This window comes from Amblyomma maculatum, chromosome 9 (genome assembly GCF_055883805.1).
Source record: "Amblyomma maculatum isolate TAMU_Amacu chromosome 9, ASM5588380v1, whole genome shotgun sequence".
NCBI lineage: Eukaryota > Metazoa > Arthropoda > Arachnida > Ixodida > Ixodidae > Amblyomma > Amblyomma maculatum.
The window spans coordinates 7,670,908-7,697,475 of NC_139352.1; the positions used below are offsets into that span (position 1 = coordinate 7,670,908).

Sequence of the window (26,568 nt, forward strand, 5' to 3'; positions counted from 1 at the left end):
TGCAGACCTGGCACGACTGCGCTCCCTATAGCTACCAATGTAGGCCTTGTACTGGGGCTATGTGAGCAGGATCGCCCGACTCAGACCGAAGCTTGCAACAGAGTGTAGAAATTCAATGAACCAGGCACCGCATCATCCACAGCTAGACTGAAGAAGCGAGCCGCAGTTAAGCAGCTTATAAACCCTCTTTAAGCAGCTGTCATGTGGCAGCGAAAGCACAAGTTTGAACCAGTGGCGAGCCAGAGGAGGAGCGCAAGTTGATGTTACTCGCTGTTCGACCGGCAACGAGACAAAGGAGCACATGCGCGGCTCAGCTGTGGCGAGGCACAGATCGAACTGGTGCATGCGCAGTACCTAGCTTACGCAGATTAATGACTTTAGAGAATGTTAGATGTACACCTTATTCTCTAAAAAGCACAGACTGCTATTTGGCTTTTTGCATGCCTTCTGGGCAAAAAGCTAACAACAACAGTGGCGCTGCAGCCTCCCATTACTTATCTCTCCTGCCGCCTTATCTCTGAGGCCCACTCTAAAACCAACAATGGGCAATGCCTGCACGACACTTACGACTACAGAATTCAAAATGCATGCCCTGAAGAGCTACTGCTCCCTGACCCACTCGAACAACAGCCTTACCGGCCCACCGGAAAAGCAATCTTACTGGCTCACTAAAATAACAAGCTCACAGGCCCACGAGTAAGGGCGCTGGCTTTCAATTATGATATACAGCAGCGACAGCATAGCAGTTCACAAAGGAGGCAAAAAAAGGTGCTCCCACTCAGGCATACTCACCGGCTAGTTGGAGCATGCTTCTTGGATATGCCCATCAGCCGCTGGCGTCGCAGCTCTCCTCGCACAGTCAGGAAGAGCAAGAAGTGAAGCTGGAGAAAGGAGTTGGTGAAGCTTGCATGTAGTGGAAGCCATGGAGTGCTTTCTCAAGAGCATCCCCACTGCTGTGACACAGGCTTGCCTGACACTTGGGTTTCTGTCTTATCATATTAAACTCAACTCTACAATCCAAGTTAACGCTTAGTGTAGCCTTGCTTAGTATATACTGGAATAAGCTAATGTTTTGTCCACGAAAATAACTTTCAGAAGGTGAATATGCCTACAATATGAATGCTAGTTTCAGCTACTCTTTGCTTCCCAGAAATTGTCAGAAGCCAGAAATTGCTGCATGAAAAGACAGTTTGAACATTAAAAAATGGCAAATTTTATCCTACTTTCTTACCACGATAGTATATGTGTTGATGCTGCCTTGAATAGCTTTAAATTGTATGTTACTTGGAAATAACAAGAAGAATAAGATTGGGATGGAGCGCATTTGGCAAGCACTCGCAGATTATGACTAGCAGCTTACCGGTATCGCTCAAGAGGAAAGTATACAACAGTTGCATCTTGCCTGTACTCACCTATGGGGCTGAAATGTGGAGGCTAACCAAGAGAGTTCTACTTAAGTTGAGAACAACCCAGAGGGCTATGGAACGAAAAATGGTAGGGGTAACATTAAGAGATAGAAAGCGTGCAGAGTGGGTCAGAGAAATAACTCAAGTTACCGACATTCTAGTAGAAATTAAGAAGAAGAAATGGACATGGGCAGGACATGTAGTGCGAAGAGAGGATAACCGATGGTCGCTGAGGGTAACAAACTGGATTCCAAGGGAAGGAAAGCGTAGCCGGGGGCGGCAGAAAGTTAGGTGGGCGGATGAGGTTAAGAAGTTCGCAGGGGTCAATTGGATGCAGCTTGCACAGAACCGGGTTAATATGGGAGAGGCCTTCGCCCTGCAGTGGGTATAATCAGGCTGATGATGATGATGATGATGATGTATGTTACTTGTGCTTTGATTGTTTTTAATGGCTCATCTGAATATGAAATGAGTACAGGATATTGTAACATTTTATTATAGCTGGCCCCCCATAAACAGTCCACAAATAAATTACGGACTGCCAGGTTTTATTTGAGCCCTTCTAACACAAGGTCTTCATTTCATATGGGTCAATGCAACAGTCAGTAGTCTGGAACTATTCCTAAATGATAATTTTAGCGGCCCTGCCAAGGCGGTGCAGTGGTAAGACGCCGACTACTGTGTCGGAGTTCCCAGGTTTGAACCCGACCACGGCGGCTACGTTTCGATGGAGGCGGAACAAAGTGGCGTCCGTGTGCTGTGCGATGTCAGTGCACGTTAAAGATCCCCAGGTGGTCGAAATTAGTCCGTAGCCCTCCACTACGGCTCCCCTTTCTCTCTTTCCACTTTCACTCCCACCTTCATCCCTTCCCTTACAGCGCGGTTCAGGTGTCCACAGAGCAAGTGTGACAGGTACTGCGCCTACCCTTCTTGTGAATTTATTATTATTATTATTATTATTATTATTACTATTATTTTGAGCGTGTGCAGATGGTGCTAAAAGAAATTAAAAACATCCACAGTTCTGAAGGGCAGCCTGCCTTCCAATTCGCGTTCGCAGGAAAGCTGCCGCAACCATTTTATGACTGCTACCCGAGACATGAAGAGAGCAAACAGGCATTTTCTATTGCTATGTGAACGGCATAAGAAAGAGAAAAAGGCAGCTAGCACAATAGAATACACAGTACCTACTACGGCGTACATTACAAACATCTTGCTGACATACTTCATGTCAGGTGTTTGCTCGTACTGCACTTTACAGTACTAACTGAAGCACTCCCAATGATGTTGCAGGACAACTTGGTTCGTATTCCGAGTTTGCGTCGTTATCAAAAGTATAGCCATCTCCCCAACTTCGTGTCATCTGAATGGTGGACATTCTGGAGTAGAATGTCATTACCACTTCCAGTTCTGGCGTTTATAGATGACTCGAGGTCGGGGAGATAGCGACACTTTCAATATTGACACAAACCGGGAATATGGACCCTGATGGCACACTTTCAATAAGATATAAGTATGCACTATTCTTGCACATCTGCACAGCAAAGGAGTGCAGAGGAACAGGAGAGTTGCATGAAGTAAGCGAGTCCACTTATAACGATACCGGTTTTAACAATATATTGGTTATAACAATAAAAACCTGCTGCACTGTCCACTTTTGTATGCTTTCTATGGTAAAACAACCTGCTTACTACAATGCTCCCTTGCCACATTATCGGTTATACAATGAAGTCTGGCTCCTGAGTGCTCGTGCCAAAAAGTAGTGGAAAGCGAAATCCTTGAAAAGAAAAAAAGAAAAAAGAAATTCCAGCTGCTGCACCCTCCCCGCCGCACGCTCATAAAATAGAACCTGTTTTCTGGCCTTCCCCGCATTGCAAGCCACGCGCGCCTTTCTCCCGCTGGACTTCCACCCCTTGGAACACAAATGAACTGCCCCCATAGCTCTACGCTGCGCCACCCTCCGAAACACAAATGGACTTCGCCAATGCGCCGACAGCACTGATCAGCTGATCTGCTCACTCGCCTGCTCGCCCCTCAATTTGCGCAGTTCTGCCAAAGGATTTGGTTGGTGCAAGTTGATTGCGTCGAAGTCGTTTCTGGCCATGCGGTTTCTCTATCTCGTTTGAATCACCACCGAAACGGAAGATGGCTGATCCGCCCGCTGATTATCGGACGATGTTGCCAGTGAAAAGAAAGCGCACGGCTATCGATTTGGAGACGAAGTGCAGTATTGTGAAGGAGTACGCACTATCGCAACCGATGGTGTCGACGATCATCCGCTCCGCTGAGAAGTTCGACAAAGAAATCTCCTTGCTTGACAGCGGGCGCAAACGCGTTCGACAAGGCACCTGACGATGACAATGGCGGCGGCGGCAATGACACGGTAGGGCAGGCTCCCTGCAGTTGATTCAGTCCCTTTGGGGCTTTGTTTTCACGAGGGACCTTCTGTTGCACTACGTGGGTTACCTAGATGCCATGGAGAAGGATGTCGAGAAGCTTTGCGTGAGGCAAGCAAGGCTAACGGACACAAGTTTTTCTCATACAAGCCAGTGAGATGTAGGTACGTGGTGAGATGCTTGTGGCGATTTCACCCCAGGTGCCTGCGTGCCCCAATCTCCTCTGCTTTTAAATAAAAGTTTTGTCTCTCTCTTTCTCTCTCTCTATTCACCCAAGCGTTCAGTTCAGTTCAGTCGTTCAGTCTTGTTCGACTCTTCGTGACCCTATGGACCATCTCACACCACGCTTCCCGGTCTCTCATAATCTTCCAAACATCACATAACTTCACCTGCAGTGCCTCGAGGATGCCATCTAACCATCGCGTTCGCTGCCTACCCCTTCTCCGGCGACCCTCAACCTTTCCCAACATCAAATCTTTCTCCAGCGACTCCTCTCTACTCATCAGATGACCAAAGTAGCTGAGCTTTAACTTTAGAATTTGACCCTCCAATGAGCAGTCAGGGTTTATGGTCGACAATATCGACTGATTTGATCTTCTGGCAGTCCAAGGAACTCTCAAGAGTCTCCGCCAGCACCACAATTCAAACACGTCAATTCTTCGGCGGTCAGCCTTCTTCACAGTCCAACTCTCGCATCCATACATCACACTGGAAAGACCATAGCACGAGTTACACGGATCTTGGTTGGCAGACTAATGTCTCTGCTCTTTACTAGGCGGTCAAGGCTAACCATGGCTCTCTTTCCCAGAAGGAGGCGTCTCCTAATTTCATGGCTGCAGTCTCCTTCCGGGGTAATCTTGGAGCCCAAGAAGAGAAAATCTGTCACATCTTCCACTTCTTGTCCCTTGATGCTCCAGGACTTGATAGGGCAAGATGCCATGATCTTTGTCTTTTTAATGTTCAGTTTAAGCCGAAACTTCTAACTCTCTTCTTATACGCACATCCGAAGTCTGTTACTTCGGGATTTCTCAAGCTGAGAGGCAACCGCTGCAACCTTCTTGTAATTTTTACAAGACCCCTTTCGGGGCCACCAAAACGATGCCTCGGCAGAGCTCGCAAGTCACTTGCCGCCCGCGACCCCTCTTTGAAGTAATTATGCTTTTTTCATGCAAACCATTTACAACAATTATCGGTTATAACAATTAAATTTTCATGGCACTTGAATATTGTTATAAGTGAACTCGACTGTATGCACTGTTCCTGCACATCTGCACAGCAAAGGAGTGCAGAGGAACAGGAGAGTGGCATGAAGTAAGCGCGCCCTGACGTTGCACGGAGTTGCACTGGGGATACAGCGCAGCAGATAGGCCCAGATTAATTTCTATCACCTGGGGTTTTTTAGTGTTCACTGACGTCACACAGATGCATTCCACCCCCAGAGAAATGCACCACTGGCATAGAGGGAACAGAGCAGGACAGGAAGAGGGAGTAGCATGGAAGTGAGGCACATGTGCTATGTTGCTTCCTTCTACTTTTTTCTTTGCATGCATAGCACAGCATTTCTTCCCAGTCTTTTCATACAGCTTTGGTAAGATGAGAGAGTATGAATGGCGAAGAGAGAATCTCAACTCACCGCTGTGATGATGGCGAGGGAGGCCACGTATGCGCAGAAGTAGTTGGACAGGTGTCCCGTGGGTGTGCGCAGAGTCAGCCACCAGCTCTCCAGGCGGAAGCCCTCCAGTACCTGTGCGGCTAGGTTGGCTCCCACCACGATCACTGGCACGGCTGTACATAACAACCAACTGCGTCAAATGTGCAGTACTCGGGAGAATACACCACCAAGGTGCAGCGTTAAGGTGCAGCAGTAGGGAAGTGGATCCTTGGCTCCAATTCGCTTACCCCATCCAAGTGCGGCCACCTTAAAGGCGGCGTGGTGTACGGTGTGTGCGTCCACGAGCTGCACGTAGAGAACGAGCGCCACACACAGCTGCAGGCAGCAAGCAGCCAGCAGGCACAGCTGCAGGAGGGAGACCGCGTACGGGTAGACCCGTGGGGAGAGCCGCCCCTGCACCCCCTGGAGAAGGGTGGCGCACGCGCCACAAAGGGCCAGGCACACCTGGGCGTGCAGTGTGGCCAGCCCACAGCATGAACCCTGGCTGCAAGGAGAGAACACACAGAGAGGAAGCCACACTTTCTAAGTGCACTGACTGGTGCTCCACGCGGACTTCATAAGTCGGTTCAGCAAAAGGTGCAGGCAATGATCCCCTTAGAATATTAATAACAAAACTCGTATTAATTACAATGGCTATGCAGAAAATAAAGGCGCAGCAAGTGTTTGTAAACACAGGCAACATAACTTTCAACTTCTCACGAAAATGGAACTCAGTAAATTTGCTAGCTTCTAGATGAATGGATTGGCAATAAGTGAGAAAATGTTTCCTTCCTTGCCCTCACAAAGTTGACACATCTTGCAAAAAACGTGGGGTGCTAGGGAACACTAACTAGGCAGCACAAAAACAAAACTGCGCAATGGTACGACTACAAGAAGTGTTGGCCACCTGCGGAGTCGTCGGCAGCAGCGGACGACCACCACGGCTAGGGTGAGAAGCAGCAACACCAGGCACACACCACAGCCCAGACCCGCCACCACATCCACAACCTGACCGTCCTCCTCCAATGCCTGGGAACAGTTGCAAAGGCGAACACTAAACAATACAACATCCAACATGCCAATAATACCATTCTGAAAAACAAGGCATCAAGTCTGAAACAACATTGCAAGGCTGGAGGCAGAGAAGGGAGCATTCTAACAACACAAGAGAATGCTTAAGCTTTGCTCTATTCTAAGGGCATCAAATGTTAGCTTTGCCATTTTTAAAGGCAAATTCGTTTTCCATTTTCCCCAATGACAGGTGAGTCAGGGTGCTATCCTCACCTTTGGCTCTTCTCCCACCAGGAGTGCGTAGGTGCCCGGCCGGTCACAGGAGCACCAGGTGTAGCTTTTGTTCTGCACTGGTGTCTCGGCCCGACACCCATCAAGCAGGAAGTGGACTCTGCTGAAGGCACCACAACATGCACACGTGCATCAGCGCAGTAGGGCGGTATATCCCAGATCAGATCAACATTTTGCATTCCACCATTCCTGCACAAGGCTGGCAGGAAATTGATCCAACATACTAACTGCATTATAAAGCTGCACCAAGATTAAGCTAAAGTGAATGCCTGTTCAATCTAACTGGAAACAGAAAAGTTTTCAGTGTGCTTGCTGCTGAAGCATATAGACTATAACATGGCCGACAATCCCTGCTCAGCAACAGCCTAATGAACTAGCTACTGTTACTGGTTTTGTAATAGTAAAATTTAGCTAGTACAGAAGAATCCTGTTAATTTACTCCACATAATTTAAACATTGTGTTTATTCTGCAACACTGTAATTTTAATTCTGTGCACATCAAGAAAATTTTTAGTCCCTCCTAGGTAAAATTTAAAACTGTTGAATATTATCCTGCGTAATGAGCCCCTGGAACCTTTAAATTTTTATATTCTCAAGGGGAAAAAAATGTGCGTTTCAGTACAGGTAAGGTATACTTTCCTTAAAACTCAGAAAAACAAGTGCGCAGTCTGCATTCCCGCATGAACATCAAGTCTGGACACAATGAAAACTATTATAGTGAAAAGAAATGCAGAAAATCACCTGTGCGAAAAGTCAGCTATGCCGCAGACGATCTCTTGATTGGCTTGCTGTAAATCAAGCAAACGCATACTAAATATGCACTCAGATCCCATCTTGACTTGAAGAGAAGAAACAGAACAACTTTGTATGAAGCCTACATAAAGCATTCATACTCTTTCCTGGAAGGCAAAAGGTATCTATAGATTCAGGCAAGCCATATGGCAACTAACCTCCATGCATGCCTGATGTGCAGAAATCGCATTCACTAACTAGTGCAACAGACAGAACAGCATGAAATAGCAAACATTGCGCGCTATAAAGTACAATGCAACTTGAAAATAAAACCAAGTATTTATATCAGATATGTCGGCGATGCCTCTGCTTTTGCGTCATTCTAGACTCACCTCAAGGCATAGGAAAGCTCGACAGACGTGTAACGAAAGTAGAAAACTTGCATTTTTTCACATTCTCATCACCAACTCTAGCTTGTTCACTTTTGTTTTTCTTCCACCCCTGCTTACCTAGTCCCAAGTGGCAACTCAACCTGACCATGGAAGAATGACAGAAAATGAGTCTTTAGATTCAGTTCTTCCCCACCTCTAATCTTAGATTTCAAGCAGCAGACGCTCATCATGGCACTAAACTTGTTATAGATCAAGTTACTATAGTACATACATCGTCCAAATCATGCTTAGATCCGCTGGAAAAACACCCGGTCTCCACACACAAAAAATGCCCTTGATTGAAGTTGCAAGACAGGTGCAGCAAATATGTGCAGCATAGTGAAAAAAATAGTACAAGAATCACAGCCAGAAGAAGCGGATGCACTAGATGCAAAGGTAGAACTGGCTTTCGCCACATATGGGGCACACCTTGCCCTCCCTCAATCAAAAGAGCCTATTTTTTAAGCCACATAACCTTTGGAGTACAACCCTAGCTAGATTACATGATTGCACTTTGTGACAACTTTCCTTGTCCATGACCAAAATCTACAAATGAAATACGCCACCTCTTCCTGCTGCAGTAAACGGTTTTGTCACACTTAGTAACACTCGTTAAGTACTTTTAACAGCTGCCACTTCTCAATGTTAGAGGGTCGCAGCAAACACAGTCATTTGCTTTGATTAGAATGTTTTTTTTCTTAGTCTGCCCTATTAGAAGAACCTTCCACAGACAGTGCCAGTTACACCAGTGACGGGGCAAAGAAAGTGCACAGCAAGCAGCGCACCAGGAGTGCAAGGGTGCAGTGGTCAAATCATGTGGCACAATGACACAGTGCCAGATACACTTTGCCCCATTAGCTTTGTATCCACTTCCAAGAAAAGTTACCACAGAGAATACAGGCGTCATATATCTTTACTGCCCAGCACAATCACTTGAAGGACCACTGACTTGGATGACAGAAGTGGCGTCATCGAGTTTTCAGCTATGACATACTACGCCAATAATGACTGACAACTATGCAGCAAAATGAAGAACCTTCACGATAAAGGTATTAATACGAAATGCAGGCCATATATAGGCTACGTGTGCAGCACCAACACAACATTCTTCACGACAAAATCACCGTGGACGCAGGAACATATCTTGGCCTCAGCGGCCAATTTTTAACAGAGGCGAAAAGTCAGTAGGCTGTGTACTGTGCGACATCAGTGCAGGTTAAAGATACACCACGTGAAATAAATCTCCACCGCTCTCCACTACGGTGTTCCTCATAGCCTGAGTCGCTCCCCCACAAAACAAACCAATCTTAATGACAAGGAAGAGGATACTGATATGCCTAAACAGTACTCCAAACACCAAGACAGCAGGGGCAGTACCTCGAAATCACTACTTTCTTCAGTTGCATAGGAAATAATGATAGCGATGACGATGACAACAGTAATATAAGTGCAGTGATGAAACAATGCCGAGGACCAGATACAGAATGAGAACTGCCCCAACGTAGAAGCTTTTACGACTTAAAAACCCAACAACCCACACCAAACTCATGGGAAAGGTGCACTGCATTCCAGTGAGAAAAGGCAATTCATGAAATGATCAAACACAACATATTATTGAATAACATGTGACATCGCAGCCCTAGAGAAGCCATTCAGACCATGAAAAGTAATAAGCGGGCAGTAGGTGCTGTACTTCACCATTTTTATATCAATGCTGAGAAAGGTACAGGGGAGGAGAATCTGTCCCTCCACTGATAAGTTGATATCCGCAGGACAGCTGCCTAGCATGCAGCTCACTGCACAGTTGCTTTGCTCCATTGAATTGATGGTGTAGCTGGAGCCATCTATCAAAGCTTTGTGGAACTGAATGCCCCCGAAAAATTTGAACCAAAGCATTTAAGGGACATATTTAATTACACTATGCAATGAGAATGCGATAAGATTATAATCTAGAGTCTGCTCAATCTCTCATGCTCCCGTCACTGCTGCTCGCTGCAAATGCCAAGCCTGTGCACATACTGATGCTGCATGTATGTGACATACTACATATTTCCGTGGCTGTCCTCTTCGCATGCAGGCACTTTTCAACCCTACAGATGCATACAGTAAGTTTTTACGGTGACTAATGAAGAGAATGTGCAGTTATGGCAGATACATTCGTTAAATAATTAGCGCTATCAGTACACCGTATTTTTAAAGGAAACACTAACTGCAGCTGGGGACTACAGCTTGTTGAAAAGAATAAAAGGATATATTTTGGCTCTAGCTTTCGGTCTACTGGCAAGGATATGTTTCCGTGGAGTACAGCAAAGAGCTTATTTAGCAGCACCTGCAAGCAATTGCAGGTGAACAGACCAGCAGACACAGCCAAGCACATCAAGCAACAAACGGGAATAAGGCTATGCCTCCCAAAAGCTGCCAGTCTTCCCTTTCAAGGATAACCCAACCTCCCCTCCGAGATCCCTTCGCACGCCCCTCCATGCAGTTCCTAAAAAGTCCTTCTCACCGGCCTAATGTGAACCAGCTGCACGCGGATGCCAACACCTCTACTGCCACTCAGGTCCACGCTGATGAGATGCGAGTGAAGCTCGTGAGACCGCTCTTCGAGATTCCTGAAAGTTGCGAACAGGCACAAAGCTTACAAGAGAAGCAAATTCTCATTGTGTACTTTGTCTGTGGAATGGCATGTGGCACATTACTAAACATGACTAACAATGTGAATTGTGCCAAAAAGTGGCAAATAGTTTACAGTCGAACTGTCTTTTCCATGTAGTTTCAGTTTCAGTTCGAAACACCGTACGACAGCTATGATGTCACTGAGGTTACGCGAGACATTAAAGAAAATGCAGTATGTTGCTGCTTTGTTCACTTTGATTTGCCCCACCATTCTTTCACAGCCTGCCCAAAAGTTAAACTAACAAAAACGAACAAAAAATGATTAGGCAGCACCGTTGCAGTTTCTTCAAGCCTCACTTGATGAAAGCATGACGTTGTCCAGTGGCTGAAACCGAAACTGCACGAGAAAAAAAAATTACTAATTGTTAATTATTTACCTCATGCAGGTAAATTTCACATCCAAACTCACGTAAACTATTGGTTCACGCACTGCTCCAAAGAAAAAAAATGCACATAAAAAATTTTGATGCGCATACTTTCTAACCATTGGAGATGCCATGCCCTAACACCCTGAAATCACTGCAGCTGTCAAAGGGGTAATGCACCAGGTTTCGAATATAAATTGTTCATTTTATCTTATTCCTGATGTGCCGAGCAATTAAGCCTCAAAGTTTCAGCTGCGTCGAAGCTGTAGATATTTTTAAAACTACTACTATTTTCATTTCTTCGTCAACAGCTTGCTGACCTGGCAACCGGCGCAGCCAGTGACGATATGGGCAATGCCGCGTTGTCTGCTGTATGTTCTGTGCACGAGCAGCGTCAGCCGCGGCTACGTGAAGCCGCGGTAATGCCGGTGAAACAGCAGTCATGCCGCTTACCGAAGTTACTGCAAACTGAGCTTTTCGTCGATCTCTGTTAGCGGTTTTAACCTAAGGAATAGCAGCATATCTGTGAACAGGATTCAGGTGCACATCGGCGCCCGAGTACGAAAAGCACACGAGCTGACCCGCTCGAACAGCATACACATTGTACATTGAAACATGTCTCAAAAGCTACACATAAGATTAGCAATGTATTTAGTGCCGTCCGATGGCGCATTTGTACAATCTTTGAGTACCGCCCGACAGTGCAGCAGCGTAGTGTATGGGGCACGGAGCACTACATCGAGGCACCCAATACCCCAGCCGTTCCGTCTTAGCAGCATCGTTTACACTACTCGTTTTCAGGCCCAAGCCTGGCCCTAGCCGCATCATGAAAGTAGACGATAAGCTCACGAGACTTACAGCACCGGATGCTGTATGCTTACAGCAACGGCTCCGCCCTTGAGCGCGAAGGACAACTTCTTCCTAATCGTCACTAGACCTAAATTACTTCGCATCGAAGCAACAGCGGAAGGCACTTTGAAATAGATCTGCGAGGCATTTCAGTAAATGAGCCACTCGATCATGAAACTTCTCTACTTTGAACCCCACTGTTTCGCAGTAAAGGCGAATGGTTATTTTCGGTGACGCCTTAGCAGCAAAGCTAGCGTACAAGAACACGGGCACCCCTCCAGCTGGGAGCAAAAACTCCCGCCATACGGTCGGCATTTCACAAGAAGCAGTCATTTTTGAAATTCCTTTTTCGAGGGCCTATTATTACGAGAAAAACAAATTTTAGCATGCTTTTCTGAAAACGGCGCAAGGGATCCATTGCAACGCTGGCGAGGACGGCCTGCACAGAAGACATGGCCAGCACAGCAGTGTTTACGGCAGTGGGGGCAGTGCATGGACGCTCGTGGCGGTGGCAGCGGTTGCGCCGAAGGTGGATGCCTGGGCAAGAACTAAATCGCACTTTACTACAGTCTGTGTTCTGTTCTCAGAAACAAGCTGAGTATACTTATTGAGAGTCATTCCGGACTTTTAGCAAGACAAGCATGAATACAGTACAGTGCACCCGCAGCTTATCGGCACCAGCACAGCAGCAGACTATGCAGTGTCTGGGTCGCTTTGTGACGTCACCAAGCATTTCAACATGGTGATCACTGTCAGTGGGAGGAGCTTCACGGTGTCAACTTAAGCCGCTTATTTCGAAATAAGGAATGCGTCTAGAGAGCTCAAATTTCGGAAATAGAACAATAAGGTCGAGTATTGTCTGCAAACTAAAAAACCCTAATATATTGAATGACCGTGACATGACCCCTTTAACACAGTATTACCACATGACATGCTCACATTTGCCTAAGCCACAAAATAAAAAGGCAGGCATTTCTACACTAACAGAAAGCATCTCTTACACACAACAAACAGTAGGTCTAAAAGCTGCCGAAATGCATAGGCTGCTCATTAAAGAAGGCCGTCAAAAATTCTGAGCCCACAACGAGCTGGCGCAAAATGGTGTCTGCGCTTGAAAGTCTTTGAATCTGAAACTAATGCTCAATTACAAGAGACAACTGGGTCAAGTTAGGTTTAAAAGCATGCTCTCAGCCACTAGGCCTCTACTAAGGACAAGCAGACGTATCCTTCCCATTGTGCTGCTTTTAAGACGGGTGGAAACAGGCAGGAAAGCCGACATACCCTTGCTGCGCCAGAAAACGTTCTGGGAGCAGCTCGTTGAGTGTTTTGAACAGTGCCACAGCAGCAAAAAGTTCGCCGCCATGGTCTCCTGCATGAGAATAAGACAAAGCAAAGAAAAAAACACTACCATGAAAGAAGAATTTACTGCAGTATAATCTGCCTTGTGGCGTCACTTTGCTTTGTTTTGTTTGTTTTTATTTAATATCTTTTTTTTTTCTTTTTCAATTTTCGGAGAAAATTGAACACTGCCTGCTGCCGTATGAGAGACAGGGGTGAATAACGGACAAATTCTGCGCTTTGTCATCATGCCTAACAGACCACTAACCCCCCACCACCCCCCTAGAATCACAGGAAGGGCATAGTCTCTGACTGGAAATGGAAACATCTTTTCACCTAGGATGACAGGTTGCTTTTGTTGTTCTGCACATGCACAGCCAACTAAAAGCCACAGAGCTGTGAAAATTAGAAATCTATGTGTTGTGCTTGCAAGAAATCATTAAAGAAATTGCAGAGTACAACAATGTATAACTTGTTCATCCCCTGCATTTGGCAACTGGAGACTTCCTCTAAAGCAGAACAAAACTTGAACGGGCCAGAAAATTTGTTTGTCAGGTCAGAAGTTTATCGTGCCCCCCCAAAAAATAATAAGATATGTGAGCATGATAGGTGGTATGTCAAGATATATCACCTATAATAAAATTAATATGAAAAAGTAATTAATGTTATAAGAAATATAAGAAGTAAAGAAAATAAAAGCGAGAATAATCAATAAAATAGCCTTTCAGAGAGAGGATAACTGCTAACAGACCATTGATTGCGCCATGCATAGAGCGAGCTCAAGACAGGAAAATGCCATCAGTCTAGTTTCTTTTCGCTGTCTCATCTCTCGCTCACTGTGCCTCACAGTGGCTCTTTTCTTTTTAGAGCGCAGCTCTTTGGCGTCCGTTCCTGGGTTTTGCGTCGGCGTCGGCCTCGTAACCAGCTCCGCCCCCCTTTCATCCCCCCAGCGCTAGCAGCGACCGACTGATAGCGCTGGATGCCGCTGACGCCGCTAGAGAGTCAAGATAACGTGACTGCATAGAACACCGTTGCCGCCATGCAGAAAGAGGAGGAAAGGGTCCCCCCTCCCACCCCTGTTCCTGTGTGGCGGATAGGGTGCTCTTCAGTTGCCGACGCGCCGGTTATTTCACGTAGGCCCCGGCACGTCGACGAATACGTGACCACCTTCCCACGGCTAGACCTGGTTCTTGGCGCTGCGGAAGCGAGGGTATCATATTGTTTGCGTCGGCATCGGCGGCGTTGTCCCTGAAACCAACTCCGCAGCTGGGGTTGACTCACTATCGGCGTCAGCAGCATCAGTCAGTCGCTGCTATCTCTTCCCTCCTCCCTTTATCGCGTTGTCCGCTTGCTGCGCGCGCTTCTGCCCCCATCGTTTGCCGCTGGGTGTACACGCCGCCCCCCTCCTCCCTCTTCCTGCGAGTCTCCGGTTGTCAAAGCGCCGGCTCGAACTTAATTCCTTTCTTCGCTCCTCCTCCAATGCAACCCCTGTGCGGTGGCAATCAGAGAGCCAGATCGGTGGCGGCAGATCTGTATATGTGCACCGCCCGAGAAGAAATTGCCGCTGCCGTTCGCCACTGCGAAATTATCTGCCACTTCTTTCTGAGCCATGAGCGAGACGACCGGTGGAAGTCCTCCGTCTGCTGCTGCTCCTGCTGCTAAACGAGCTGCCAGAGCAGAGGCCCAGCACCGTCGCCGCCAGAATCCAGAGCAGTAAGCGAGGCTGAAGCAGAAGCTCATCGCCGCCGTCGAGAAGACCCTGCCGTTCGCACCGCCGAAGCGGAGGCTCATCGCCACCGTCGAGAGCAACCAGGTGTAAGCGAGGCTGAAGCAGAAGCTCATCGCCGCCGCCGAGAAGGGAGTCTTTGTTAAAGGAATACGTGTGAAAAATAAAAAAAAAAATTCTGTGATAGCGCATACATGTGTTGCTCGATTTCTTTGCCTCAATCTATCGAAAAGGTGAAAAAGCTTATTTGCTGCGCTCAAATTTCGCATTAGGAAGTAACGTAATCGTCGGTAATTTTTTTTCCCAACTTTCGCTCTCCACATAGCTCTGAAGGCTTGGAATGTGCCCGACATGGTAGTACCCTCTGTCTCTGTTAATCTTGCTCCTCTATCTGGCACAGCTGTTGCCATTTTGTGAAGCAGCTACATCTTACAGGCAATGTGCACCTGGCCATCTCTGCACTGTGATAACCTGCGCTGCGACGCCATGTCAGTTGAAAATACTGTTCTGCAGATTGTAAAGCCTCACACACTTTGCACATAGCGCCTTTTACTCGGCGGGAAGCAATGCCGAGATCTGATCTCTGCCAGCGCAAGCATAATGGTGCCCTGCCTAATCCGCACCAGCAAGAAAACTACCCCCATGAAAGCTTTCCCGCCATTCGCTGCGATAATGCATAGAAGCCATTTGGTGGATGTGTGCTTTCTTGCAGAGAAGCATATTAGGTACCTTTCCTTTGATAATGCCACGCAAGCACATTGTAAATGCCATTATTGCAGGATCACAGTGGTTCGGGGTATTTTTCTTTTTTTACACTGAGTCTTATGGGGAAACTAAACCAGGCTTTCAAACTGTTCATCTTAGCCAAGAATTCATCTTAACTGAGATCATTTTAATGGGGGCCTACTGTATGTTTTCTAGCTGGTATGTTTCTTTCTGCAATCCTGTAAAGAATGTAACAGCAGGGTTCTACAATAGATCTTGTAATAGCCTCCTTATTTTAAACAGTCCCTCAATAAGAGATGGTACAGACAGGTGGTCACAGTTCAAATTATCATGAGTGTAGCCAAACCCGTGATCAAAATGAAAGACACAGGGAAGACAGTAGTCATTTTGGTAAGAATTAAAACTGATCTCACGGCAACAGCTTTCTAATCGCCTATCATGATCATATTTTATGAACCGTTTCCAATGCCCCATTTCAAAAGTGTTGAAAGGGTATAAGAAGGTATTCACCATGGCCTTCCTGCTTCAGATTCAGCTCCAGAGAGTTTCCAGTCCATGCCGAGGTTGCAGCCCCGGGCAAGGGAATACGGACTACTGCTGCATCCGGTGTGTGCCGCGTTATCCGCCCAATGGACACCACTGGAAACAATAATGAAGCATATGTTATAAGGGCCCCACTGCAAAATGCCCTTGTATCAATGCAAAAGCTATGCCGAGGTGCACTCTGAAAATAAAGTCAGCATCGGAATGTAGAGTAACTGTTTAAAACGCAAACCTCCATTACTGTCATCAACTCACACGAGCGGTGACCCCACAATGCAGTAAGCATGCTGTGTTTCCATTTACGTTTGTATCAAGGCAGTTTGTGGCCATGGGTCTATACTCCCAGACCACTTTTTCTGGCTATGCAGCCAAGGCTATAGGGCGGAGCTTTCCGTCATGGTGTTACTACACCATGTAGTTCTGGCATGTCTGGGCTCAGTTAGAGTTTCAGTTCCACCTTTGCTTGAAATTATAGTTTCCGAGCTGCAGACGATGCAGAAACGACTTTCTTTAGAACACTTAAGGCCTAAGTGAACGTAAATTCACGGTTAATGAATATAACGCACTGCATGCATTTCCAAAACAAGTGCATTGTGAACGCGTACAGAAACAGGCAGGTAGATGCAGCAGAAGCAGTGGACGTAATCTTCAGAAGATTCTTGACAGATGGAGCAGCCATCCCGTTTGCTCGGCGTACTGTAGTGATTTTAAATGCACTACATTAATGTTGTAAACGCTTGTCTTACAGTACGTACAATCGTGATACATTAATAACGTCAATAATTCAAAAGTGGTATATTTCAGTACACGATCCACAAAATTTATGAAGAGACTAGGCATATTCTGCTGTGCAGTTAGCTGATGCGTTTCGGCTCTGTAGATTTGCATAGCCACAAAAAGTTGTCCAGGAGTATCTTGTGTGTATGAATGCGCTTGCCCTGTTTTGTATCGTGTGTAGTAGGCTTGTACATACTGGCAGAAGGAAGTTTCTGGAATATTCAAGTGGTTTAATAAAAAAAAAAAAAAGGCCCGGCCCTTTGGTGTTGATGTGTTATTATGGATGTAAAAACAACAAACTGTATCTACGTGCCCCAAGTGCATAATATAACAGAATAAATCATAAACATGCTTTCGAATTACATTTTTTTCATGCATACTACACAAGCTCTTGTGTATTGGCATCACACAGCACAGAAATATTTTTACATCTAGACATCAGTAAGATGTGGCTGCTCAAGCCAAGATCAAAAGACACAAACAGGAAGACGGCAGGAACACAAGCTTTCAGACACAAACTGCTGGATAAATGTAACTTAGGGAAGCACAAATAGTTGTATCCGAGAAGCAGCGTTACATCTGTCCGCAATCCACCTACCTACAGCTGGTCGGTCAAAGTTCTTGAAGCGACCGGGGCTGAGCGCAGCGGCCGCCAGAAGTCCAAACCGGAGGATGTGCTTCTGAAGCTGGTCTATCGTCTGCAACACAGTGCATTCCCAAAATAACCGTGAAAAGTTTTCCTAGATTAACTGAAAACGTGCTCAAATAAAAAAGATGCTGGAGCTTCACTGGTTTTCTAGCATATCTCTTTAATACCAGTTGATTTTATTACGTTGACAGCAGCGATCTTCGGGTGAGTAGTCAGAAACAATACAAAAAATCCTGCGAGAATTTCATTCCCTTCCTTGCAAGTTTGCACACAACACCAAGTGCAAAAAGCAAAAGTGTATGCATGTGTATGTGCATGCACGTACACAGACATGCACATACATGCTCATCCCCGTAATAAATGATGTGCATCAGACAAATGCAGCAATGCTTTCATGCATATGGCTCAGTGCAGAAAGGCTTGCTTTGAAGCTTACAATAAAAATTTAACTGTAAAACCTTTTTATCTGTTCTTGCTCTGTTTGTATTGTGGCACTGATCAAACTATCCCCATGTAAAGGACCTTGGATCACGGCTGTCTGCTGCCCTTCAATCGACATTGACACTTTTCATAATTGATACAGAAGAAGGCCTCCCTGACAGCCTCACTTTGGGACCACTTTCTGTACCGATTCAACCATCACTAATGTTTATAACACATTTCTGTCAATAAAAGAAAACCGGAAGTGGCACTTACATGAACTCGGCAGAAGTCAAGCTGAGTACATGTTTGAAAGAAAAACTGTAAGAACATTTAGGAAGATCATAGAATTTGAGTCGCGCCTTTTCTTGTCAAGACCTGTGTTCTTGAATTAATCGACTCAGCCCACATTCTACTGAGCTCGTGTAAATGCTGCATTAATGCTATAATTATGCTATATCTATAACTAAAATGATATAACTATAACTAAATGCTATAACTATAACTAAAACAAGCCTATGAAAGCTCACGATTGCGTAGAAAAGTGTCGAGGACCCTGGCATTAAGACCTAAACTGATTTTACCATTAAGTCCAAGTGTCGGGAGAAGCCAAGTATTTACATGACATGCTTACCATGATACCACCAGTGTGATAAACAATGTGCACAGCTCTGTAACTAACATATGATGAAAACAAAAAAGGAATGCATTTTCTTTCTTACCACCATATTTGCTTTATGCCATGTGAGCAGTCAAAAAGCAGTACACTCACACATACATGTCAAATTAATTACAACCACTGAAAAAACTCAGCTGCTACAATAAAATAGCCTTGCCATAAGCAGCGAGATTTCATGCAGTATACACTGAAAATTCCCTTTAGAAACTACTCCTCTGCAGGCTTTCATACTGTTCTCGTGAAAGCAACCAAATTTCTAAGCACAACACTGCAGGGGTGCTGAAAGCGTCAATATGTACAGTTATTCCCTTGTGCATTTGGTTCATTCAGTTAAAAATTGTCAGCCAGCTATAACACCGATGCTTACCGTATGGTCTTGCAGCAGCAATGGCTTGTGGGCCAGCAAATGTGAACTAACGTCCCAGATGGCCTGCAACAAAGACATAACAGCTTGCAGTGTTTTCTATTACTCAACGTCATGTAACACTTCTGACGAGGTCTGGGCTTCGTACTAACAGGATAAAAAAAAAAGAACAACTTCAGGGGGTGACTATACTTGCACCTTGCTGAATACATGGCACGCAGTAGAAGCTATAAAGATATATATACAGTATCTCAATGTGTCCTCTCAAGCATCTCCTGTGGAAATTATAGCCCTGTGAAAAGGATGCAGGACAGGCACATCCTTCAATAAGGCAGATGGCTCTCCCAAAGTTAAGACATCGGCATTTCAGAAACATTTGATCCACACACCAGATGGAATCAAGAAGAAAAATGAGAACAGACTGTATGCATGTGCCGAGTAGTGTATGTCATTATTACTACGGTTCCTTCATATTACAAAGGTAGGAAGTTGGCTCAGCCAACACACTTGCACTCACTCTTTTCCCGAAAATTTACTAAAGCACCAAGGTGCATTTATATTACCTGGCTGCCTATGGCATGTGAGCAAAGATGGAAAGTTCTTCTGGATAGTAGATACCCTAGTCCCAATACAGTTAAACCTCTATGTAAAGAACCTCCATGTAGCGAATTCCTCGATATTACGAAGTTTTTCAATTCCCCAACACCGCCCCCATTGAAGTGCATGTATTTGAAAACTCCATGTAACGAACATGTCACGGCGGTTGACCTTGATATAACGAACTCGCGGCGCCGACTGTCTTAACTAGTACTGAATTAGTGAAAATTTGGCAGAACCCCGCAAGTTTCAGGGCGATAAGACACAAACTGAATTGAGAGGAACGCCTACTATAGCAATGAGTGACCGCAGTTGATACAATGTGCCGTGTTTTAGCTCCGACGCCGCATCTCTCCGTGGCAGACGCAGCAGTCTCCGCAGCTTTCGCTGTCGGAACATGGCTCTACAATAGTTCTTGCTTAAAAGCTGCAAAATATAACAAAAAAAGACACGGGGCTAGCAACGCGCTTCCATCGCTTCCACACGGTTTCTCGCAGGTCCTCGCGCATCAGTAGCAGGTAGCAGCGAGAACAGCGGAGCGCGCTGGCGACGCGAGGCAGAATTGGTTTCTATGGGCAACGGCGGTGAAAGAGCGCGCGCGGCATGGCGCGTGGGACATAGCGGGCCGGCGGCAGCAGCGCCAACGCCCACGCTCTCCCCTAAACTGATTCCTCCTCCACCCCATTTAACCGTTTCCCAGTAGACGCGTCGCGCGAGCCGCAAAGGAGGTGGAGGCCGCCGCCGCAGTCGCACCGCGCTATCAGCGCGATCGCGAAAAATCCGCTTCTATAACTTCAAATAATTCTGATTTACTGTAAACACCTTCAAGGTGGTTTCCCTTACACCAATTCCTAATCTGGTTTTCTTTCTACATTGTCCTTTTGGGTTTTCACGCGCAAACACCATGTAATAAAAACCTGGATGTAACGAAAAATCGCAGGACATTTGAATATTTCGTTATAACCAGGTTTAACTGTAATTGTGTGCTCTGAGCAGTGCCTGCTCAGCCTCATTTTCTGTCTTCACAGACCAAGCCAAAGCACGAACTACGAAATAAAGTGTCGAATATATATACGACTGTGTAGCAGTCCCACCATTCAAGGGTGCCCCAGTTACACAAAGAAGACCACTCAATGACAAATGCAAATGATATGCTGTAAGGTATCTCCTATATTTTCAGAAAATACTGCCACGAGTGGAGAGCGCAAGAACCAATCGAGCCTCCAGCCCACATCGTCGCATTCAAAGCAGGACCATTGATGTCAAAATAGGCAATATAGCATTGAACAAATGTGTGTGCGCCGTGCAGCACATGGTTAGCGGGTTCAGCACATACATCGGTTGCGGCCAGGGCGGGCTGTCCCCCGTGCCGCAGTACTGGGTGGCTCAGGTAGTCGACCAGCCCCCCGAGGAACCTGACCAGGGGCCTCCCCTCCCCGGGCTGCAGTGGGCGCCCCTGCAGGTACTGGCGCAGCTCCACCGAAAGCTGCTGGCCCGAGGAGACCAGGTAGCCCATGCGCATGCTCTCCAGCTGGCAACGGAAGAACAAGAGATCAAGGTTTCTGCACTACCAAGCACAGGTGCAAGTCTAAGGTGGGGTAGTAATGCGACTAGTACAAGCTGCAATTAAAGGGAAGCAGCACTGGACCTTAGGCACCTTTTTTTTGGCACAATAGAAACCTCCCTGTCTAAAGTGATTGATTCCACAGCGGTTTTGTTGACACCGTAGAAAAAACTGACCCAGGATTTTTTTTATCAGTGCACGTGCCAGTTTTTTATGGAGGTATGTAATGGAAACCATAAGCAGAAATCGCGATGATGAGTGGGGCGTCGACAAAGATGGTATGTGCCTTAAAATATAAACCTCAACCCACCAGGGACTAATTAGTATTTTTTTTGTGTAGAGTAAGTGTCCACATCAGTTTTCACACTCAAGGCTATTATGGCACTGGAATGCATGCTTTGTCAAAGAAATTTTTCATTGTTTCACCCAAGGAATTCAAAACACTGGTGCCATCTAGTGACATATGCTAGAAGCACATCACTAAGGTGCCATCTAGTGACACATGCTGGAAGCACGTCATAGGCAATATGCAATGGGGAGTCCAGCTCCCCAGTACTGATGCCAAGCGCAAACTTAGTGCCCGGCTAGACTTTATGTTGAAGTCTGGCACCCTTTACCTCACCTAACTCATCCACTTCCCCTCTAGGCTCCAGGTGATCCTTATGAATAAAAATTTATGAATGAATGAATGAATGAATGAATGAATGAATGAATGAATGAATGAATGAATCAATCAATCAATCAATCAATGGGGAGTAGTTTTCTTTATGGGCGTCCTGAAGAGAACGCAAAATATAATAAAACAAGGCAAGCACTCCTGAAAGAATAAAGAAAGCTGAGCAGTTAGGAAAACTAGTGAAATTTTCCCGAAAAGAGGTCATGTGGGATGCTACAATGATAGAGCGCTTACAACAAGGGGTCACACTTCAGCTGCTTTTATGCGATCTTAAGTGCAAAATTTACGATTACAGATCCTCGTTCTTTGTTATGATGGATCTATACCATATTTACTCGCATAATGCTTGCACTTTTTTTCACAGAAAATTGATGCTAAGTTGAGGAGTGCAATAATTATGTGGGGAAAATTTTTGAGCAAATGTTCTGAAGCGTTAAAAGCAAATTTAAAGAGGTGTGAATCTGGATTCTTAAGCCAGCTATTGTAAATATAACCAAAACATTACTTTCAAGCAGAACTTACCCTTGTTATAAAAGTACAGGGTCGCCAAAAGCACTAATTGCTAAAGCACTTTATTTGCTGCACGCAGCCTCATCCCTCCCCGCGTTTCGTGGTATAGTGGTCGCAGCAGAGTCCATACAGTTCTACTTTTGATCAGAGACTTTATCCGAATCCGTGGCGGCACTGCAATCACCGTCTCCAGAGCGTACTACGCAGAACTCGTTGATGCCGAAGTGCCTGCTGGCAGCGCGGTTACTATGCCGTAGCGCGTACTCAAAAGCTTTCAGCTTAAAAGCAGCTGTATAACTTGTGTACTGCCCCATCGCGATGCGGCACCAAGAACACAGTAGACGGTGGAACAAAGTGAGGAACACGGACAGAAAGAAGGAACAACGACGAGACGTGGAGACACCTCGCAAAATAGCGATGACTACGAGCATCATGGAGGCAAAAAAAAAAAATCTAGCATAACCTATAATGATGATCTACATGAGCACGCTATCATCGCATGGTAGCGCATGCACACAACGAGGCCAGCTAGGCTCAGTAGCGCTCCAAAGATGGCGCTTGTTATTACTAGCAGACAACTCTCGCAGTGGTAATATTGGTGGTGCGATGACTATGTGAGCAAAAAAAGATTCTATTTTTTGACGCCCAATGTTGGGGGTGCGAGCATTACGCGAGTACGAGCATTATGCGAGTAAATACTACTATACGAGGCAAGATCCTTTCACTTCCACCATAATCTCATCACATATCTTGGTCAGTGTTCAGTCCCTGTAAAGGGAAAGAAAGAGAGGGAGAAAAGGGACGGCGTGGTACTGAGCTTTCTGCTGTTGTGGCTCCCATCTTGTATTTGCGTGCTTTCTTTTCTCATGCTTTTTACGATATGACACCTAGTATATGAACATGTCTACACAGCAGCTAGCAGCAGTTCCCTTGTGTCTTGCTGACATTCTCCATGACCATTCAATGAGTCCATTAATGTGCCTTAGGAGTAGTATAGTGAACGTATCTAGGGCATGCCCATTTCCCAACACACACGTGGCATCAAAGCAGATACAAGGGCTCAGTGGGGCTTGCCTTCCACTGGAGCTGGGCCAGCCTAGCATCGGTGCACCCCGAGAAATCTGGGCTTCCCCACATGGCCTGGCGGTCAAGGGAGAGGCGGCAGGGGCGCTCCAGGCGACCCTCCACATACAGTGGCTGCGGGCAGGCCTGGACATCTCGCGAGTGGGCAGCTGTGCGCTGCCACTGGACACTGTGCGACTCCTCAGCTGGGCACACCTCCGTGGATACTGCGGATATTGTTGGGCCATGACACAGCTGATATAGAACAGCTCCATACTCAGAGGCCACCTGTTGTAATTCACACGAATATGCTGTGGCTGTGCTCCCAGGACCACTTCATCTTACATGCACTAAAGAGCTGCACTGCATGATGCTGAAGGCTGTAAACTTGTAAACACCTCTCTTTCAGGGGTCCAGAAAACCGAAAATGAGTATAACCTAAACTATCACAAAAATGTTTTAAGATTTATGGAACAGTTACAGGCTGTTTTAAAAAATAATAAATTTCACGTCCAGAAACAAATTTCCTGTTCTCAGAGGAAGATTTAAAGCATACACATCTTCATCATCTCATTAAGAAAATGCTAGCAGACATAACAAAAGATACCAAGTAAATAAAGTTTTCACCCCCATCACCACCAAGGCTACACTTTGAGGGAGTGATAGGCACAATTCATTTTGGTGGAGATGTTAGCTCACTATCTCACAACACCAATCCAAATCACAGAAAGGGAGGGTGAAAGATGACACGGGCTCAAAGTTGTTCACAAAACATTGGTCAGTGCTGCGCCTCCAAGGAAAGTGAGCCGTATCTTCATGACGGACAAAGAAAAAGTGCTACCCTCAAAGTCCAAGAATATTTCACACACTAAGTCATGAGTGCACGCTATCATAAGCAACATGCTTTTCAAGACACGTTTTCAGGAGAAACTATGACCACATCATAATAAACATTCAAAAGCATAAACATTTCGGACAGCTCATGATTATTACTGAAGGCTATTTGACCAACTGAGAGGTCAAGATTAATTGAAAAGACTAGCGCATAGGACGGCGACAAAGAAATAGAAAAAGAGAACGAGCGCATTGACAACACTGAAAAGTTCAAGCTAATACTTAAAACCAATCTGTAGTGTGAGTCTGACAAAGGCGACAACCGATGCACCAATTGAAGCGTACAGCTGGGACAAGCACAAAACAAGTACAGTGCGTGTACCACGACGGCCCGCTCACCGTGGGGCGCGAGCACTGTGACAAACGCGTCGGCGCGGCCTGAGCCCAGTGGTCCCGTTGCCACGCAAGTGTACGTGGCTGATGAGCGAGCCTCGGCCAACACTAGGCGCGATCCGGCCGGGTAAAGGTCCTCGGTGAGCTCCGGGCTTCGGTGTGGCAAGAGCCGGTCGTTGCGCAGCCACCGGAAACCCACGGGTCCCAAGCCCCCAGCGTGGGGAGATAGGCAGCTCAACTCTAGGGGCTGACCTTCGAGTAGCGTCACCGCCAGCGGCGACACCAGGGGTCGTGGCGCAACATCCAGGCGTACCCGCATGCTCTTGTTCTGCACTGCCCCCCAGTCACTGACCTGCAAGCCACCAGGGGTCCATACAACGTACAACATCTCCCAATGCCATGAGCAGTCAGATGCATGGGCTGTAGCCACTCAGGAGAAAAGCAGCCCTCTTTCAAAATATGCAGTCCCGAAAACAATTAGTGGAAGAGATCCACTAAGGCCCACTGGTATGACCTTATTCTCCGTTTTCATCACCACCACTAAGGCCGTATTTTCAACACAATATGCGACAATTTATTGTTTTTCAATGCGCATTGTATAACTATGTTGAATAGTACTGGGTTGTTCCAAACGTCTGATGCCATGCTGGCACTGATGACACATTCCAGGCTAGCACGCCAGATTAGGACAGAGATATGTCGACTGATTCCTGCCTTGATATCAAGCGCTAATTTCTTTTTCTGAATTTTGCTCCACGATCAGCAATGAGACTTACTCAGGACAGACTTTCTGAAACACTAAACAATCGACAATACTTTGTCGATTTTTTAGTGTCTTAAAACAACTGTGGTGTTCCAAGACCTTGGCTAAAGAGCAATTCTAACCATGAGAACTTAGCACTTGAAAGTGATAAGCAAAGAGAGTAAGCCATGCCACTAACAAGATGCTTGCTGATTCAGGTGGCCATGGAACGTTCGCTCTATGACAGGGCAAACATTTACAGGCGTTATTGCAAACCAAGGTGCCAAAGTATGCAAGCACAAAATGCAAGGTGCAAGAAAAAAGAGATGAAAAAGTGCTTTTTCTTTTTTTTGTTCTTTTAATGCGATAAAGGGTCTTATTACTCGGAAAATCCGGACTCGGAATTGTGAGCGAAAAATTCCAGGCATGACCCTGGCAGGTGATAGCTGGCCACTAACATGGCTGAGCACTGATTCTCTGATGGTTCGTGCAACTTAAAAGAGACCACATTATATGAGAGTGCCCATTTGAGGCCATCCTGACCTAAACATTAACATAAACTCTGCCCTAGAGTGGCCAAACCAGCTATTGTGCACCTTTAAAGGCACAAAAGCATATGTGGCCGAATGGCTTCTGTGCTTGCTCTCAGCTCACAAGCACTAAAAAGGATATACTAGTGCAACGGGCTCATTGAGTCAACCTATCCCCCTTTCTATGGCCTATGGCCAGTCACAATAGCATTATTGATAGGGCGCCAAAGATGAGCTCCCCAGGTTGGAAGGCGTCCCACATGTTAATAGGGATGAACAAAGGGCGATTACTGGTAGCTCCAGGACGAATGAAGCAGCTGGGCTAAAGCCAAAAGGACGTTCAGTTGTGGATGTGTCGGGGAGTGACCGGAAAGTCAGATGTTGCAAGGAGATATATCACATAGCAACATGGAATGTAAGATCTATGATGCAAAGTCAACTGGATGTCGTCAAGCGAGAAATGGACAGATTGAACATTGATATCTTGGGTATCAGCGAGCTCAAGTGGACCGGAATGGGAGAATTTAATTCCGGCGACCATTATGTATTGTTACGTGGCGTCATGACAAGCGATGGAACACGCGACACAACAGAAACAGAACGATGTGATGACATGACGATGAAAAATGC

At 46.0% G+C, this 26,568-nt stretch overlaps 1 protein-coding gene across 5 annotated transcripts in view; it reads right to left on the bottom strand.

Annotated features, from left to right (window-relative positions):
* The window catches only part of LOC146178194 (uncharacterized), a 61,470-nt gene that overhangs the window by 11,446 nt on the left and 23,456 nt on the right, over positions 1-26,568 (bottom strand). For 4 of the 5 annotated variants that reach the window (XM_084578013.1, XM_084578012.1, XM_084578011.1 and 1 more), the window contains exons 9-22: positions 24,673-25,018; positions 23,452-23,666; positions 20,964-21,158; positions 19,034-19,096; positions 17,517-17,616; positions 16,109-16,237; positions 13,090-13,177; positions 10,425-10,530; positions 7,497-7,543; positions 6,738-6,858; positions 6,361-6,482; positions 5,702-5,958; positions 5,436-5,587; positions 793-881 (exon numbers count right to left, since the gene is read on the bottom strand). In XM_084578013.1, coding sequence (XP_084434139.1) covers positions 793-881; positions 5,436-5,587; positions 5,702-5,958; positions 6,361-6,482; positions 6,738-6,858; positions 7,497-7,543; positions 10,425-10,530; positions 13,090-13,177; positions 16,109-16,237; positions 17,517-17,616; positions 19,034-19,096; positions 20,964-21,158; positions 23,452-23,666; positions 24,673-25,018 — 2,030 coding nt within the window. The remainder of the gene's footprint in view (positions 1-792; positions 882-5,435; positions 5,588-5,701; positions 5,959-6,360; positions 6,483-6,737; positions 6,859-7,496; positions 7,544-10,424; positions 10,531-13,089; positions 13,178-16,108; positions 16,238-17,516; positions 17,617-19,033; positions 19,097-20,963; positions 21,159-23,451; positions 23,667-24,672; positions 25,019-26,568) is intronic. The other variant, XM_084578010.1, reaches the window with a different exon arrangement.